The sequence below is a fragment of the Dioscorea cayenensis genome, chromosome 9 (assembly GCF_009730915.1).
Source record: "Dioscorea cayenensis subsp. rotundata cultivar TDr96_F1 chromosome 9, TDr96_F1_v2_PseudoChromosome.rev07_lg8_w22 25.fasta, whole genome shotgun sequence".
Classification (NCBI taxonomy): Eukaryota; Viridiplantae; Streptophyta; class Magnoliopsida; order Dioscoreales; family Dioscoreaceae; genus Dioscorea; species Dioscorea cayenensis.
In genome coordinates, this window is record NC_052479.1 from 911,621 (window position 1) to 929,893 (window position 18,273).

The following is an 18,273-nucleotide window of genomic DNA, read 5'->3' on the forward strand; positions in this document are numbered from 1 at the left end:
ATGGGACTTTCTCACATTGCCTTGGGATCATAACTATAAATTTTATATTATATATATATTAAAAAAATTATAATAACTGAAAAAATATTTATTTTATACCCTAAATTTCAAATTTATTGGCTTTAGTTTTGCATAATTTTTTAACTAATTTTAAATTTAAAATAATTAACTAGCCATGCAATCAACAAGAAAGAATCAAAAGAAGCATTTTTTTTTAGTCCTCGTACTAATCACTAATGTGGTGTTGTTGTTGTTTTTTTTTTTATGGATCAAAAGATTTAAAACTAACAAGCAGAGATAATTCACAATTAGTCTTAATTAAAAGCTAATTTAAATGTTTGTTTTGGTCCTTATACTTAAGAAAATATCAGATCTTAGTCTATAAACTATAAGAAAATATTCATTGTGATCATAATTACAATCACTAGTGTTTCTAAAAAATTGAGAATATGATCACTCTAATCCTCGAAATATACAAATGTATATTCATTTTAATCCTCTACAATATACCACAAGTGAATTAAAAATTTAAATAACTTATTAAACAGACGAACTATCACGCGATCAACAATGTGACACAAAATGAATAAAATAAACATTTGAGCATGTTTAGCAATTGATTATGATATAATAATTATGTGCATTAATTTTAATCATAACAAATGAAGGCATCTTTTGAGGGACAAGACCAAGAACAAGAAGACATACATGATGAGCACGCCACCTTCATGTGTCTTCTCTTGCATTAATCCCCTGACTTAAATTTTTGCCATGCATGTGTTTGATGTTCTTCCATGCATGTTAACTTTGATTGACACTGACTAACATACTATGTCAAACATTGCCATCATGCAAAAAGGATATATAATTACTTTTTTTAATACTATTCCTCATATATAATACATATATATATATATATATATTCATGAATATAATTTAAACTACATAAAGACTCAACTATTTTAGATTAAAACTTTTGTCACAACTTATATAACATTAAAAAAAAAGCAAAAAACCCTAAACACAAAAACCAAGTGGCTAGCTTTCGATCACCTTATAATTTCTTGGTTCAAAGCATGCATGCGTGCATGCAACCAAGGAGTAACTCCAAGCATGACTACACTTATTACTCCAACTCGAGCCCACCAAAACATAAACACACAGTCAAGAAAACCATGCATCAATGTCTGAGCCTTTCTTTCTCTCTCAAACTTTCAAACTCTTTCTTCCCAAAAACTCCCCAACACCTCTCCCTCTTTCATAAAGCCAACATAACTAACCCATGCATGCATGCATGCCTTGCATGGGGATTGGCAAAGCTAGTGATATATCTATATCTATATATATATATCTATGTATATATCTATATATATATACTATATATCACCGTTCCTTCTCCCACTCAAAGCATAAGCATGACTGGGTGTTAAAAAGGAGCTCCACTTCCCAAAGAAGTCATCTCTATCTCCTAAGTTTTGGTTATGTGTCAAAGAGCCTATTAAGCTATGAGAAGACCTACTGTTTTGGCCCTGACTACCATGCACAAACATGCCCTTTTCCATGCAATATATCTCCTCTCTCGTACCATTTCCTTTTGTTTTCTTTCTATTTAATGGTCCTTTGGATTCCCACAATCTATCTTTTGATTCATTTATTGTTTCCTTGCTTTCTCTCCATTTAATCACCATCTATCAAGTCTACCAAACTTTTATATATAAAATGCTTGGGGCTGTTGACTCGAAATAATAAAAACTTTGTAAATTGTGTTTCTCTTGTATTTATGTTAATCATGCTTATTCAATTTATTTGTTTATTTATTATGGGTTTGAGATTTGTAATGGAAAAACTTTCGAAATAGTGCTTTTATTTTAAATATGTTGATAATCATGTATTGCATCGTATTGACAAATGACAAATATATGAAATCTGAAATGAGATTTTACTCCATACGAGAATAAATATATATATATTTATTTATAACTATTTATTAGTAGTATATTATAATTAATCTTTTATGAGATTCATAAACGTACTTTTTATATCTAATCTTGTTGCATGCCAAATACGACTCATTTATTAATTGTTTAAGTACATACATTATTTTATTTAATTTTATTCTTTTTTTTTTAAAGAAGAAAAGAGAAAAGAAGGACAGTGTTATCCATTTGAAGGAGTTGAAGAGAGCGAAGTGCATGAGAACATCAATGAATCACAATATCACTTATTCCCGAGGAGTTGAAAAGTCCAAACAGTCCTCAAAGTCCATGCAAATCCCAACAAGGTTAATTTGGTAATTTCAACTCACACTCCTCATTCACCACCACCACCACCACCCAGCCACCTTCAGCCGCTACTCTCCATGTTTTTCAGAGCTCTCTCCATTCCCCAACACCAACACTCATGTCAAACCCTAACACTAACCCTAACCCTAATTCCCATCCATGCATCTATATATCCCCACCAACCATGCACTTCTTCCTCTCCAACCACCTCTGCCACGTCCCAATGGAAGTAGAAGATCAAGAACCTGATCACAAGGTCATCACTAGTAGTCCTCCCTCTTCATCTCCATCTCCATCTCCATCTTCATCTTCATCAAGATGGAACCCTACAAAGGAACAAATAACCATTCTTGAAGGCCTATACAAGCAAGGCATTAGAACACCAACTGCAGAACAAATACAACAAATCACATCAAGGTTGAAGCAATATGGCTGCATTGAGGGCAAGAATGTCTTTTACTGGTTCCAAAACCACAAAGCCAGACAAAGACAAAAGCAAAGACAAGAAACCTTTGCTTACTTCACCACCCTCCTTCATCCTCCTCCTCCTCCTCCTCCATACAACACTGGTATACTATTTTCTCAATCCATCTTAATTATATATATATCTTATATATATATATGCACTTATAATTATTTTTCAGCTTATTTACAAGGTCATCATCATCATCATCATCATCATCAAGTTGGTAGTATTGGTTTCTATGAACAACCATTGCATCAGTGCCAAAACTCAATGTGTTCAAGTGGAAATGTGAGGATGGAGATGAAGAAAGCAGCTGCCATTAATGGATTCAGTGCTGCTTCTGATCATTACCAAACTCTTGAGTTGTTTCCATTGCATCCAACTGGAATTCTTGAAGACAAATGTGCAAGTTCTAATGAGAGTTTGGGTGATTGAGATGAAGTGATTGGTTGTGAGAATATGACTTTGTTTAACTTCTTTGGCTCTCAAAGGTTGTGCTGAAAGTATGAAGTGAGATCTTTCTTTTTCTTTTTCTTTTGTTTTTTGTTTTGGTCTTTGTTCTTTTTTGTGTGTTTTTTTGTTGTCAACTTTTGAGTAACATTACTGAGTAAAGAAAGATGGTGGCTTTTTTTATCTTTTTTTTTTAGTGAATTTTGGCAATTTTAGATTTTTATAAGATTAATATCAATATATCTTTATATATAAAAAGTTGAAAAAATTGAAATTATCCCATACGTGCTTAAAATAGTTTTAAGATTAATCATGGTTTATTGCATTTAATTATTGAATTATTTTATCAAAGAATCTTTTCTCTTTATTTAATTATTTTGAAATTTTTATTATCTCTATAATCTTTACTATGTGGGATGTATAGTTCAGTAATTATGAAAGTAATATAATTTTTAAATATGTTTTTATATTACAAATTATTATAACGTAAAACTATTTTAGAAAATCATGTCAAAAGTAAATATATAGTATTTTTTTAATATTAAATGGAAAAGAATAATTAATTAAACTCTAAAAATATTTTTAAAAAAAGAAATAAAAAAGAAAGGGTATAATCGTAATTTTGAAAGAAATAGTTTCGCGGAATGCGATTCGCCGAAGCTTTCCCAAGTATTCCACCAGATCGCTTCGATTTGTTGATCTGAAGTTCTAAACCCCAAAAGGCGAAATCTTTGGACTTCTCCGATCCAAATTTGGTGGAAATGAGCTTTCCTTTTTGGCAAGCGGAAATCCCCCGCAGGTTTCTATTCAGTTTTGTTGGAATTTTGATGTCTTTTTCGCTATTTTTTTTGGTCCGGAATTGAGTTTTGTTGTTTATGGATTCATGATTTTGGTTTTTTTGAATGGTTTTAGTGATTATTCTATTGCTTACTTGATAAATATTTTGATTTTGGACTGAGAATTCATTGGTTCATGAGTTGGATAGCTACTGGTCTTGCTATTGATTTTTCCAATGATTAGGGTTTCTTAATTTGTGGTTTATTGGATGCTGTAGAGGTTTGATTCCTGTGTATTTTATTAGAAAAGATCGGATTTTGGTGAGAATTCATTGGTTGATGAATTACAGAGGTCCATTGTCTATGGTTTCATGCTCTTTTTTTTTTCTTTGTTTCTTTGAATGTTTAAGTTTAGGTGAAAATTTTGATTTTTCTTGAAAGAATTCATTGATTCATCATTGCAGATTAATAAGGAAATTCAATTCTTAGGATTAGCTGATTTTGTGTATGTTTTAGAGGTTCGAGTCTTGTGTACCTGATTAAAAAGAAGGATTTTGGTTTGAGGATTGATTGGCTGATGAATAGCAAAGCTACTTCCAGACCATAAGCTCCTGACAGGACACAGATTTTTCTTCTATTGATCTTCAGTTCTCACTTCTCAGTGTTTCATTATCAACTTTACCGCGTGTTTACTTTTTTTTTCTGGTATAGCTGTGGGTGTGAGAATTAATTGGATTATGGATTGTAGAGCTATTGCGGGAGAATAAGCGAATGTTGGATCGATCAATAAGGGATATAGAGAGGGAGAGGCAGGGTCTTCAAACACAGGAGAAGAAGCTCATTGCGGAGATTAAGAAAACAGCCAAGCAAGGCCAAATGGTATGCCCTTTTACCGTACTCTTGTTGTGTTGTTTTGAGGAATATTGTTATCTTGACTTTTGCTTGATTTTTTATTGAAAGTTGCTTGTTTTGAGCCATGCTCTTCTCCTTTTTTGATTCAAGGTTGTGCAAGTTTAGATCATAATTTAAATTTAAATGTTTGAGAAAAGTTTTAAGACTGCAAAAGACAGTGATTTAAATCCAGTGAATGGTGGAACAGAATTTATGGTTCTTTGTAGTGTAGGAATTGGTATATGTGATTTACTTTGTTAACTTAAAAGGTATATCATGCTTTCTCTAATTTTGGTCCAGTGATGAATCTCATATTTTTCCATTTGTGCATTAATAGAATGCTTTAGATAATTAGTTGTTTCCTTATTTCTCTGATAGAATATAAAGCTTTTGCTTTAAATGAAAAGAACTCCACAATGGAAAATTAGTTTATTTGTGCTACTTAGTGATCAGAAATGTTAACTCTACAAATTAATGTAATGTTAACAGAGAGAAAATTACATGTACTCCCTTGATTTTTAGATGCTGTATCAACATTGATGACACTCTGTTAGTATCCTTATGAGAGGTGTAGTCAAAAAGCTTCATCCATTTAACTTTTTACGAACACCATTATGTTTTATCTCTGGAAAAATTTTATCTGCAAACAGGGAAAAGTTTAATCTTTTTATGTGCTTGTTTATATCAGTTGAGAAACTTACACTTTTATCATGACAGGGAGCTGTAAAAGTTATGGCCAAAGACTTGATTCGTACGAGGCATCAGATCACCAAGTTTTATGCTCTCAAATCACAACTGCAAGGTGTATCTCTCCGAATTCAGGTAACCCTTTTTTTTCCCTTCATCATGTTCTTTAATGTAAAAGGTTTTGGTTAATAGACTAATAGTCAAAATTTTTCATAATTAAACTCGAGCAAATTTAACCGCGGATGTGAATGAAGTTTGAATTCAGATGATATCTTTTACTGGCAAATACATAAGATCTTCATATGTGCTTATTAAATGATATGGAGAAACAAAGAGTCCATAAACATATTGTTTTCGGTTACTTCAACAATGTTACCGTGATGCTTGTTGAGCACCAAACGAATCATACTGATGAAATATGTGAAAATCATAGGTTTTTGCTGCATCGATCTTAACTTGTTTTCTGTCTTATCTTTTCTACTTGCAGACACTGAAATCAACTCAAGCAATGGGCGAGGCCATGAAAGGTGTCACCAAGGCAATGGGACAAATGAACAGGCAGATGAACCTCCCTGCACTGCAGAAGATCATGCAAGAGTTTGAGCGGCAAAACGAAAAGATGGAGATGGTCAGTGAAGTGATGGGAGATGCCATAGATGACGCATTGGAAGGAGATGAAGAAGAAGAAGAAACTGAAGAACTTGTGAACCAAGTCCTTGATGAAATCGGGATCGATATTAACTCAGAGGTAATTCTCGACTTTCCACTTGTTCCTCACTCTGTAAAAAACTAAACTGAGATTTCTTGTTTCTGCAGCTCGTTAAGGCGCCTTCAACTGCAGTGGCGACAGCTGAATCTACTAGCAAGGTTCCTCAAGCAGAAGCAACCGGGACCAGTGACAGTGGAATCGATGATGATTTACAGGCGAGATTAGACAATCTGAGAAAAATGTAAAACTTGACAATGAACATATGATTAAAAAACATATTCAAACTCTTTTACTACTTCCCATTGTACTGAAACTAATCTTTATGGTTTGATAGAATAAAATGATGCTTGTTCTTGTTTTTGTATAATCTATCAAAGCAGCTGTAAATTTCAAAATTCAATTTGAACAAAATTGACAGGGACTATATATATATATATCATCTTGTTCCTGTTTTTGCATGTACTACAGCATGTTTTCTTTCATTCATTCATGAGCTCATAGATAAAGAACAAGATCTCAATCCTCAAAACATAGAACAATAAAGAACTAAAAAACAGAACAAAGGAAAAGAGAGGACAAAAAAATTATGTCAACATGTGCCAATCTTTCCTTCATGAACTCATGAATCAAGAACAGGATCTTCATTCTCAACACAAACTTTAAGCATCTGAAACATAGAAAAAAGGTCCATGAACTCATAAACAAAGAACAAGGTCACAACGCTCGAACATTAAATGCAAAAATAAAAATCAAATCTTTCTATTCCATCAAGAACTCATAAACAAAGAAAAAAAAATCATGAGTTTCAACAGAGAAAACATTAAAGAAGAGAAACAGAAAATTATATCAACAATTTGAAAAATAAAAATCAAATCTTTCTTCCCTCCATGAACTCTGGAGCATCATCATCATCATCATCAACATAAGAAGAAAAAAAAAATGATATCAACAATTGAAAAATAAAAATCAAATCTTTCTTTCCTTCATGAACTCATAAACAGAGAAAAAGATCATAAGTTTCAAAAGATCAAACATCAAAGTAGAGAAACAGAAAAATTATATCAACAACTTAAAAAATAAAAATCAAATCTTTCTCCCCTCCATAAACTCATGAATCATCATCAACAACAACAACATAAGAAAAAAACATAAAATGATATCATCAATCCAAAAACAAAAATCAAATCTTTCTTGCCTCCATAAACTCATATATCATCATCATCAACAACAACAACATAAGAAGAAAAAAATAAAAATGATATCCACAATTGAAAACCAAAAATCAAATCTTTCCTTCCTCCATAAACTCAAGAATCATCATCCTCATCAATAACAACAAGAACATAACAAAAAACAACAATTAATCTTATCCTTAAAAACCTTCTTCTTCTTCTTCTCCTCTCCTATCCAGCCATGGAGCAGTGACAGTCCGGCACATAGGACAACTATAATGAGATTGAAGCCACAAATCAATACAAGCAACATGAAAACAATGCTTACACTCCGGCAACAATCTCACTGCCTCACCGGCCTTGAACTCAGACAAGCAAACAGCGCAAGTGTTGTTATCTCCGTCGCCTTCTTTCCCATACTTTCGAGCTGGAGGTGTAAGCTGAGCTGATGTTAGGTCGATGCTGCTGGCCGCTTCAACATCGTTTGGCCGGTGAGGAGGGCCGCCACCGGCGTGGCGAGGGCGGCAGAAGGTGATAATGACGCAATGGTAGACGGCGAGGACGACGGCGGCCGACATCACGCCGAAGAGAGCTACGAAGATTGGGGAAAGGAAGCCGGTGGAGTGGCCCATCTCCATTGGAGAGATCAACCATGCTCTCTCTGTTTTTCCTCTATTTCTTTTTTTTCTTAATAACCCCTTCAAAAATTTGAAATTCCGTACAAGGTATATATATATATATATATATATATATATATATATATATTCATATAAATATTTGAAAGAATAAAAATTTCAAACATATATATTTACTATTTAGTTCATGTTATTATATATATATATATAATATTTATTTATTTTTAAATATATATGTGTATATTGAAAGAGGGATTTTTTGAAATGTGAAATTGAGATGCCATGTTGTTATATATATATATATATATATATATATATATGTAAAAAAAACCCTTGTGATTCTTTGTTGAGATTTTTTTTAAGTACTTCATCCGTTTCATATTAAAAGTCATATTTAGAAATTTTTTTTTCAAATTATTTATTATTTTTATAAGTTCTATAAGTATTAAATATATTATTTCTAATTTTACCTTTTTTTAAAAAAAAAAGCTGTGCAAAAATATTTTTTTCATAATTTTTTATTAAATTTTAAGATTTTTAATGACTGAATATTTACTATACAAAGCTCAGATGTAACAATTAACATGAAATGGAGGGAATATATGTATTTTAGTTGAGTGAATTTTAGGGGGGTATGTGAAAAAAAGGTCTGGCTTTGGGTTTATGTCTTAGTTGGTATCTATGAGGGATTTGGTTTTATCCGGCCGGCTGTTATTATCTTTTTTTTTCATATATAAATATTTTTATTTTAATGTTTGTGTTCTTGTAATTGTCTTTCGTTAATGAATATAATGTTCTTTTCTTTAAAAAAAAATTAATCTTTTTGTCTCTGCGTTGCAGCTTGCAAGCTTTATTTTAAATAATCACTTATCTAATTTCCTTTATTTCCTTTTAAGATAAATAATTTGCTGTTTAAAAGCTTTTCTCCAGCTTGCAGCACCTTGGCATTGACCAACATGGACCTTATTTAAAGATATTTTATTAAAAAATATATTTAATAGTTTGATCCATTTAAATTTAAATTTACCTAACTAAAGCTTTATATATATATATATATTTAAAAAAAAATTGTTGGGATATACATCTTGTTTCAATTTTTTTTTCTAGTCAAATTAATGCTGGCCAAGGAATATATGATATTATTTTCTTGTTTTACAGCTTCTTGGAGGCAATTTTCGCTTCATTTCCTTTGTTTATTAATTAATTAATTTTTTATTTAAAACAATTTTTATCCTACCTTAAACATCACTTAAAAAAGCACACGGTGAAAAACAAAAAACACAAAAAAGAAAAGAAAATGAAGTTATTATAGACTCCCAAATATAAAATAGACCACTGTAAAAAGAGTCACAATTTACTAAAAAAACCCAACCACATAGAAAATAAAAAAAAAAGTCTACTAAAATAGTTATATGCCAGAAAGACTAAAAACATGAACAAAAACCAACCAAAATAAACCTTCACATCTTTGCCAACTTAATCAACTTCCTCAATCTTTGGCCCAGCACCAGAACCAGAACCAGAACCAGCAGCAGCAGCAGCAGAAGGCATGTCTTCATCCACGCCTCCGGCACCACCCATTCCAGCACCTTCACCCTGATACATCTTAGCAATGATTGGATTGCAAATGTTCTCCAACTCCTTCATTTTGTCCTCAAACTCCTCTGCCTCTCCCAGCTGGTTGCCATCCAACCATTGAATTGCTTCATCAATGGCATCCTCAATCTTCTTCTTGTCTGCAGGGGCAAGCTTTGATGCAATCTTCTCATCCTTAATTGTGTTCCTCATGTTGTAAGCATAGTTCTCTAATGAGTTCTTTGCTTCAACTTTCTTTTTGTGTTCTTCATCCTCAGACTTGTACTTCTCTGCCTCTTGCACCATCTTTTCGATTTCCTCTTTGCTTAGTCTTCCCTTGTCATTGGTGATGGTGATCTTGTTCTTCTGTCCAGTGGTTTTGTCTTCTGCAGAGACGTTGAGGATGCCGTTGGCATCGATGTCAAAGCAGACGGTGATCTGAGGAACTCCTCTGGGAGCTGGAGGGATGCCGGAAAGCTCGAATTTGCCGAGAAGATTGTTGTCTCTGGTCCTGGTTCTTTCTCCTTCATAGACCTGGATCAAAACACCAGGCTGGTTATCTGAGTAGGTGGAGAATACCTGTTCTTTCTTTGTGGGGATGGTTGTGTTCCTTGGAATCAAAACAGTCATCACACCACCAGCAGTTTCAAGACCAAGAGAAAGAGGTGTGACATCCAACAGTAACAAGTCCTGAACTTTCTCATTGCCTTCACCACTTAAGATTGCAGCTTGAACTGCAGCACCATAAGCAACAGCTTCATCAGGGTTGATGCTTTTGCAGAGTTCTTTTCCATTGAAGAAATCTTGCAATAGTTGCTGAACTTTGGGAATTCTAGTTGAGCCACCGACTAACACAACATCATGGACTGAGCTCTTGTCCATCTTTGCGTCTCTTAAACACTTCTCCACTGGTTCCATGCACTTCCTGAATAAATCCATGTTGAGTTCTTCAAACCGGGCTCGGGTAATTGTTGTGTAAAAATCAATCCCTTCATAGAGAGAATCAATTTCTATGGTGGTTTGTGCTGTGGAAGAGAGGGTTCTCTTCGCTCTTTCGCATGCTGTTCTAAGTCTCCTGAGAGCCCTTGGGTTGCCACTGATGTCCTTCTTGTTCTTTCTCTTAAACTCTTGCACAAAATGATTCACCATTCTGTTGTCAAAATCTTCTCCGCCAAGGTGAGTGTCACCAGCCGTTGCCTTCACCTCAAAGATACCTTCTTCAATGGTGAGCAAAGAGACATCGAATGTACCACCACCAAGATCAAAAATAAGGACATTCTTCTCGCCTGAGCTAGTGGCCTTCTTGTCAAGACCATAAGCAATGGCTGCAGCCGTAGGCTCATTAATAATTCTCATGACATTTAGGCCAGCTATGACACCAGCATCCTTTGTAGCCTGACGCTGTGAGTCATTAAAGTAGGCAGGGACTGTAACCACAGCGTTCTTGATGCTGGTGCCGAGATAAGCCTCAGCAATCTCCTTCATCTTGATGAGGACCATTGATGAAATCTCCTCTGCAGCAAATTGCTTTTCTTCACCCTTGTGAAGTACTACAATCATTGGCTTGTCACCAGGGCCAGGAATCACCTTGAATGGCCAGAGCTTCATGTCACTCTGAACAGAGGGATCAGTGTATCTTCTACCAATCAATCGCTTTGCATCTGAATACCAGAAAACATCAACCATAACAAAATCATTAGTAAATTCTTTCACCTATGTTTCAACAAAGGCTAAATCTAATTAACATCCGAAAGTACAACATTAGCCGCAACAAAATCAAATGCATTTAGATCATTCCATTGAATGAACAACCAAAAATGATAACCAATGTCGAAGCAGATGAACAATAACAACAATTACCAGGAATAATATATACATAATTAACAACATTCAAAGACATTTAAGTTGATAAGCATGTTTGAAATTTTCTAGTATCAGGATAACAAATGTAAATAACATAATTGTCAGTCATCAAATAAAAAAAAATCATCTTTCGCAAATTGGGAGATAGTTCATATGAGAATCCAGATTTACAAAATTTCCAATCTTTTATTAAATGAACTTTTTACCTCCTTTATCAATGAGTATATATACCTACGAACTGAATCAATATCTATTTCCACCGATGGGAAAAAATTACCACAATAAAAGACCCAATTCAATCCTCATCCATTTGAATATCATTAAATTCCAACAATTTCACATCATTCAAACCAACAATAAAAACCACACTAACAACTAAGAAAATAGAACAGCATAAACCCTAAAAAGTCACAATCAAATATAAGAATTAAGACTTAATAAAAAAAGCATCTAAAATAACAAATAGTAAAAATAATAAGATCAAGCAATGATACAATCAAGAGCACCACATCAGAGATTAAAAAAAACTCAATTCCAGAGCAGAGGACTCACCGAAGACAGTGTTAGTAGGGTTCATCGCGACCTGATTCTTCGCAGCATCGCCGATGAGTCGCTCGGTGTCGGTGAAAGCAACATAGGACGGAGTAGTGCGGTTGCCCTGATCATTGGCGATGATCTCCACCCGATCATGCTGCCATACGCCGACGCACGAGTACGTCGTCCCGAGATCGATTCCGATCGCCGGACCTTCGCCTTTCGCCATGGAAATTCAGCAAACAAATAGATCGGAAACCAAAAGAAATTCAAACGAAAAACCAAACCTTTCGATGAAGTCTCAATGAAATCATTGGAAAACGATGAAGTCCATATATATAAGGTTTTGGCTTTCCGGAATCTTCGAATGGGCGAATGTGGACCGTTGGATTGATTTGATCGGACGGTGATGTGTGACTTCGTTTCCCTCCAGAGGGTTCCTGCTCTCTCTGGTGCTTTCTAGAATGCACTAGCTAAGCGGTTGCTTTGCTTGCGGTTTCCACGTGGCATCGTCTCATTGGCTGCCCTCTTGGGTTAATATAGTTTTGGGCTGGGCCTTTGTGGGCCGGCTTGGGCTTACCTTTTTTTAAACTATATTATTTTTTTAAATATTTTTTTATTTGTCAGAAACTCAATTTCTCGATCTTTTATGTGAGGATGATAAAAAAATTAAAATTATGATATTACCATTTTTTTTAAAGAAGAATATTATTTTTAATATCAATGTATGTGCGAAAGCTTTTAATTATAATTAGTGATAATAAAAAAAAATAATCATTTAACTTTAAAATTAAAATTTTAATGGCAGGTTATTATCTATGATAATATTTTTTTCCAAAGATAATTTATTAAATATATTTAATTAAGTATTATAATTTAGAGAAAAATATCTGATGGTAGAGCCCTAGCAAGCCCAGGATTTTCAAGCCTAGCCCAACTGGCCCAAAGCCCGAAACAAGTAACTATAAGCCCATTACAGAAGGTCAGTTGGGTAGGTAGCCAAAATACGCACGTGCGCAGCCCGGGTTTGGACACGTGCGAATACTACGATTCAATCCTTTTCCTTTGAAAGCGCGGACCTTTCTCGTTCGCACGCGAAATCTTCGAAGCTCTGCTGAGATTCTTCGTACCCTGATTCATTTTTTTTCCCGATTCCGTGTTTTTCTCTTGATCCGTGGTCAGTGGACGATGTCGGTATTGTGATCCATCGTCTTTGATAAGGTATTCCGTCGAAACCCTAGTTCGGGAACCGCTGGATCTTGAATTCTTTGAATTATGGGTTTTTTTTTATTATTTATTGATTTTGGTTAAGAATATTTATATTTTTGTGTGATTTTTACGCTTTTTCGTTTTTTTGTTTTTGAGTTCTTGTGGATTTTGAAATGTTCTTGTTGAATTGAATGAAAAATGGAAATGGACGATGTGAATGGGAAACTGGAAACAATATCGAAATTTTCTCTCATGCTCGCTAGCGTGGGTGTGATCTTTGAATCAGAATAAAGATGATACCTTTTGATGGATATTTGTAGTTTTAGTAGTAATTGGTGAAAATTGATGTTGTGCGAGATAGGTGATGCTGTATTCAAACATGTATGGGAGTTGTGAAAATAGAAGCAATACAAAGATATTCTCCAAGCATATGGCTTCTTGAATTTTGTTTTTTGTACAAAGTTTATGATCTATTTAAAATATTAATGAATTGCCTCTTGTATTGCTTAAAGAAATACAGAGATCTCTTGATCTACAATTATTGATAAGTTCTTTGTTTATATTAATTTGAATTGGCCCTTGTATTGCTTAAAGAAATACAGAGATATCTTGATCTGAAATTACTGATAAATTCTTTGTTTATATTAATTTGAATTGCCCCTTATATTGCTTAAAGAAATACAAAAATATCTTGATCTACAATTGCTGATAAATTCTTTTTTTATATTAATTTGAATCATCCCTTGTACTGCTTAAAGAAATACAGAGATATCTTGATCTGCAATTGCTGATAAATTCTTTGTTTATGTTTATTTCAGGCTAATTAAACTCAAGAGAGCATCAAATGGTTTGAGACTTGATATTATGAAAGTCTATATATGATCCAGTGTTAGACTTCTTATCTTCAGCTGGTGGTGCATCTGACATTGGAGGGTTTTCTTTCTTTGGATTCAAGAGACATACAATAATTATGTCTGGATCAAGTGATAAATTTCAGACTCAGAGCATGGCTCCAAACAAAAGCATGCCTACAAAAGGAATCACTGCATCTAGCAGGGGAACCATTTTGCCCAAGGCCTTTAATCACATTGCACCTTTGAAATCATTAAGATTAGGGCAAGGGCCCAGTAGTGAGGTTGTCTGGTTTTTAATAAAAGTTGCAGCTCTGGAAGGCATTCGAAGGCTCTCTACACCAAGGTTTCCATTTGTATGGAGAGCAGTTCAGGCAGTACAATTTCTTTGCTATCCACCACTCAAGTGGATACAGAGATGGGCACCTTTTAAGATATTGGTACATGGTGCACAGGTTTGTCCAAACTCTTTCAGTTCAATTCTGCATGGACTTCGTATGGGTTTATGGTGATCTTATTATGCTTTATGTGTCTTCTTAACAATTGGCAATGATAAAAAAAGTTCATAGCAATCTGATGTCTGGTTAAATAGATTATTTCATTTTTATTAATGCTGTATGAATCTACTGTGTTGTTTCTATGTCATGTCTTTAGAGTTATATTTGTATGCTACCCTTAGAGAACTATATTTCCCCTCTATATTTGTGTACAACATACCGATTTGAATTTGTGTAAGATTGAGTTCTTTACTGATATGGATACATGAGCCTTAATATAACCCTAAGCACATTTGACTTCAATTGGTTCAGAGTGGAGCAACAGTTGTCTAATGACTCTCATCAAATGTATCAAAGAGCTAATACTTTACGACAAATTTCACCATCCTAGATTTTTTATTCACATCAGAAGGTGTATTCACATGTTGGTGAAAGTGGTTACATGTTTGTAATAGCATTGATTCCATCATGTGCCGGGGGATTTCATTTCCTTTTTAATGGATGTTGTATGGTATTTTTTTAGAGTGCTTTGTTGGCTTGCCAATAGATTTTAACTATTGATATTCGAGATGTCATGTTAGGAGCACATCTTGTAGTCATATGAAGTCATATGTTCAGGAACTTATTACCCCTTATGATCTTTACATTATCAACTTATGAAATTATTTTATTTGGCAATTCTAATTTGATTGTTGTCCATAATTATGCCTTTACATCCACTATCTGTTAATGGAAAAAATTTGTTCAGTAACCATAATATACTTATTATGATGGTTGGAGTTGCAACAATCTGTTTTTCCATTTACTTTTATACTTGGTTCTATTTCTTTTCAATTTTTCCTTATTTGGTGCTTGGTGATATTCAATTTTGGCAGAAACTTTGCCGGCCATTATTGTTTCTTTCTGTTACATCGGCCTTGTCAGAGCTTTCTGAGAGTGATTATAGAACAAACAATGCAGTGGATGACTCGCCAACAGAATCTGAATCTACTGAGGAACCATCAACTATTGATATTGGGTAGGTAAAGTATGATATTTGAAAATCATCCCATGAGTTGTTCTTAGGCTTTAATTACTGCTGAGGATGTTGTGTATGTTATAGCCGTAACTGTTTCAAAAATTGACATATTCTTGCATGTGAGACATTGTATAAAAAAAAATTTCACAATATTAGATAATGGTGGAGTATATATATACCCTTAAAGATTACAAAAACCTCATTTACTATGTTTGACCTCAAATATTCTGCAAGTGAAAAATATATGGATATTCTTTGGTCAGTGTCCTATCAACTTTTTTACTTCTGGAAATTCTTATCTTCACAGGTTGAATCTGTTATCCATCATAACTATTTTTATGTTTTTCCAAGTAAATTCCATACAGAATCATTTTTTTTAATATATCTTTTGAAATTGTGGATTCCAGGAACTCTGATGAACCCCTTGAGGACATGACTTCTGAAAATTGGTCAATTCAACTTCGAGTAGAGTTGGCAAAGGATGGAATCACTTTGCCTGAAAGGTGAATTTCTTTTCATTTGTTATCTATGACTCACCTTATTATGTTTATACTTGAGTGGTAAATTTAATTTTATCATATGGATATCATTCTTCTTTATTTATGCCATTTGGTGTTTATTTTGAATTATAATAACCTTTTCTGGAATACATGAGCTAGATGATAATTTTATCCAGGATTAATCAGGATGAGCTTCAAAGGTTCTATACTGCAGCAAATGGGTATTTTCCATGTTTACTTGCATCAATCAAGAAGACCATTAGGTGGAGGGAAACATACAGTTTGCTTTCAACGAAAGAATTGGAACCATGGTCACATTTGGTCTTTTGGCATGGTTTTGATATGATGCATCGACCATGCCTTGTCATTCGCCTTGGACTTGCATGCTCTAGTTTATTGCCTCAGGATAGACCACGGTTTGCTCAAGCTGTTGGTATGGTTTCCTTCATCTTATCTGCCTTCTTTTTTCTTGGTCATTTCAACATATCATGTGCCACCAACCAATAAACGCTTAATTGTTTCATTATCTATCACACATCTTTGTCGGTCTTGACATTAGTATATTAGTGACCACAATTTGCTTTGTTAACTTCATACTTCTATTTTTCCTGCAGTGTCTCAACTTGACCATGGGATTCTTGATCTGGTCAATATAGAAGATCCACGAATCACTGTCTTGATGGATTGCGAAGGACTATCACCGCTTAGATTTCCTATGAATATGATGAGATCCTGTTCAACTCTAGTACAAGATCATTTTCCAAATCGCCTCGCGACTTTATTTCTTCTACGACTTCCTCCTGTTGTCCGAGTTGTAGCACAAACTTTTATTCAAGTAAATTATCACTTTTATCTCATTCTCTACCATAGTTCCTCAGAAATGCAAGTCTAGAACAGAACAAATGATGAGCTTGCTGTTCTTTACTTTTCCAGGTTTTAAAACCACCAACTCGACAGAAACTACGCATCGAGGGAGAAGGCTACCTGAAAGCTCTTTCCGAGTACCTTCAACAAGCAGTTCCGGCATTTCTTGGTGGAAGCTGCATGTGTCCACATTGCCGAATCCTTCTTGGTGAAATTAAACAGGAAAGAAGAGAAAGCAGAAGAGCTGATCTCCTCCGGGACACCCCTGACGGTGAAGTAGGGCTTCTTTCGCATCCCATTCCAGAGCTTCGATCGAACGGCAACTTCGAGCATATCCTCCGGGTGGGAATAGTCGCATTCCTTATAGTTTGGATCTTCATAGCTTTTCTTGCAGGGATGAATGATCCTGACTCCCTCTCATATCTTCCTTAATGAACCAACAACAGCCTTGAAATGTCGAAAAATTCTTCTACTGATGCTTCTGGCATTTTCATGGCTTTTGCAATGTTGTGATGAATGCAAATCTGTATACTAGTATTAATTCTTAGTCATCAGAATAAGTATTGCTTGCAATATTTGCTTTCTTGTTAATTTTGGGCGGATTCCTCAATAGGAGATTCTATTGATGTTTTTTGCAGCTATAAATTGGGTCAGCAACTATCAGTAAATAAGTGCATTTTGACAGATCTCTAATTAGTAAATAATTAAAAGATAAAAAATAATTTTAACTACAAGGGTTAAATATATTTCTTGGTAAAGACACCCAAGCCAATACCATAAATCTCACTTGGAATTTAATGGTAAGAAAATAAAAAATACAACTAAAATGTTAAAATTTTAGACAAGTGACCCAATAACCCATTGTTCATGTATAAATTTTCACAAATAATAAAAATCATTATTTATATAACTTGATAAAGTTTATATGTATTTATATGCACTTTATAAATCATTGTTATTTCTTTATATATAACTGACCAAAAAATTATATATATGTGAACCAACTATTTTTTTTTTTCTCTGCTATCCATCTTGATTGAGAGATAAACATATTATATTAAAAAATTTAAATTAATATTTAATATAAATAGTATACAATGAACCTACAATCTTCTGGAAACTACAGACATTTTAAATCTGCAAACGTTCATGGGGCATTCAATGCCCTCCCAATCAATGTCCATAAAGACAAAACTAAACAAATAAAAAAAGACTATAGGTAAAGTTAGGGGTTTATAAACTTTATAGAGAGAATGGTATGGGGACAAATCTAGGGAAGCAACAACATCCAATA

The 18,273-nt window shown here is 33.9% G+C and overlaps 5 protein-coding genes across 5 annotated transcripts; 3 read left to right on the forward strand and 2 right to left on the reverse strand.

Moving 5' to 3' along the window:
- The first annotated feature begins 2,505 nt into the window (after positions 1-2,505).
- Positions 2,506-3,303, forward strand: LOC120269065 (WUSCHEL-related homeobox 2-like). The gene is made up of 2 exons (XM_039276352.1): positions 2,506-2,851; positions 2,969-3,303. The coding sequence occupies exons 1-2, from the start codon at positions 2,506-2,508 to the stop codon at positions 3,181-3,183; spliced, it is 561 nt and encodes a 186-aa protein (XP_039132286.1). The 3' UTR covers positions 3,184-3,303.
- A 539-nt stretch (positions 3,304-3,842) lies between these two features.
- On the forward strand, positions 3,843-6,628 carry LOC120269251 (vacuolar protein sorting-associated protein 2 homolog 1). The gene is made up of 5 exons (XM_039276589.1): positions 3,843-3,997; positions 4,723-4,853; positions 5,583-5,687; positions 6,040-6,300; positions 6,369-6,628. The coding sequence occupies exons 2-5, from the start codon at positions 4,746-4,748 to the stop codon at positions 6,504-6,506; spliced, it is 612 nt and encodes a 203-aa protein (XP_039132523.1). The 5' UTR covers positions 3,843-3,997; positions 4,723-4,745; the 3' UTR covers positions 6,507-6,628.
- Positions 6,629-7,559: 931 nt separating this feature from the next.
- Positions 7,560-8,093, reverse strand: LOC120269252 (RING-H2 finger protein ATL52-like). Its single transcript, XM_039276591.1, has one exon. The coding sequence runs from the start codon at positions 8,069-8,071 to the stop codon at positions 7,634-7,636; it is 438 nt and encodes a 145-aa protein (XP_039132525.1). The 5' UTR covers positions 8,072-8,093; the 3' UTR covers positions 7,560-7,633.
- A 1,296-nt stretch (positions 8,094-9,389) lies between these two features.
- LOC120269250 (heat shock 70 kDa protein 4-like) lies at positions 9,390-12,359 on the reverse strand. Its single transcript, XM_039276588.1, has 2 exons — positions 12,059-12,359; positions 9,390-11,304 (listed from the first exon to the last, which is right to left on the reverse strand). Exons 1-2 carry the CDS (start codon positions 12,267-12,269, stop codon positions 9,545-9,547), a joined length of 1,971 nt encoding a protein of 656 aa, XP_039132522.1. The 5' UTR covers positions 12,270-12,359; the 3' UTR covers positions 9,390-9,544.
- A 756-nt stretch (positions 12,360-13,115) lies between these two features.
- LOC120269284 lies at positions 13,116-17,570 on the forward strand. The gene is made up of 7 exons (XM_039276619.1): positions 13,116-13,261; positions 14,068-14,555; positions 15,473-15,615; positions 16,023-16,118; positions 16,292-16,548; positions 16,730-16,950; positions 17,049-17,570. The coding sequence occupies exons 2-7, from the start codon at positions 14,220-14,222 to the stop codon at positions 17,409-17,411; spliced, it is 1,416 nt and encodes a 471-aa protein (XP_039132553.1). The 5' UTR covers positions 13,116-13,261; positions 14,068-14,219; the 3' UTR covers positions 17,412-17,570.
- Positions 17,571-18,273: the final 703 nt, after the last annotated feature.

What these genes read in the sequence shown, in the direction of transcription:
- LOC120269065 (XM_039276352.1), top strand. Translation starts at nt 2,506, where the DNA reads ATGGAAGTAGAAGATCAAGAACCTGATCACAAGGTCATCACTAGTAGT. An exon ending in TCCTCCTCCATACAACACTG is followed by an intron (nt 2,852 to 2,968) that starts GTATACTATTTT and finishes ATCATCATCAAG; the next exon opens with TTGGTAGTATTGGTTTCTAT.
- LOC120269251 (XM_039276589.1), top strand. Translation starts at nt 4,746, where the DNA reads ATGTTGGATCGATCAATAAGGGATATAGAGAGGGAGAGGCAGGGTCTT. An exon ending in GTGTATCTCTCCGAATTCAG is followed by an intron (nt 5,688 to 6,039) that starts GTAACCCTTTTT and finishes TTCTACTTGCAG; the next exon opens with ACACTGAAATCAACTCAAGC. An exon ending in GGATCGATATTAACTCAGAG is followed by an intron (nt 6,301 to 6,368) that starts GTAATTCTCGAC and finishes TTGTTTCTGCAG; the next exon opens with CTCGTTAAGGCGCCTTCAAC.
- LOC120269252 (XM_039276591.1), bottom strand. Translation starts at nt 8,071, where the DNA reads ATGGAGATGGGCCACTCCACCGGCTTCCTTTCCCCAATCTTCGTAGCT.
- LOC120269250 (XM_039276588.1), bottom strand. Translation starts at nt 12,269, where the DNA reads ATGGCGAAAGGCGAAGGTCCGGCGATCGGAATCGATCTCGGGACGACG. An exon ending in CCCTACTAACACTGTCTTCG is followed by an intron (nt 11,305 to 12,058) that starts GTGAGTCCTCTG and finishes TCTGGTATTCAG; the next exon opens with ATGCAAAGCGATTGATTGGT.
- LOC120269284 (XM_039276619.1), top strand. Translation starts at nt 14,220, where the DNA reads ATGTCTGGATCAAGTGATAAATTTCAGACTCAGAGCATGGCTCCAAAC. An exon ending in CCATCAACTATTGATATTGG is followed by an intron (nt 15,616 to 16,022) that starts GTAGGTAAAGTA and finishes TGTGGATTCCAG; the next exon opens with GAACTCTGATGAACCCCTTG. An exon ending in ACGGTTTGCTCAAGCTGTTG is followed by an intron (nt 16,549 to 16,729) that starts GTATGGTTTCCT and finishes TTTTTCCTGCAG; the next exon opens with TGTCTCAACTTGACCATGGG.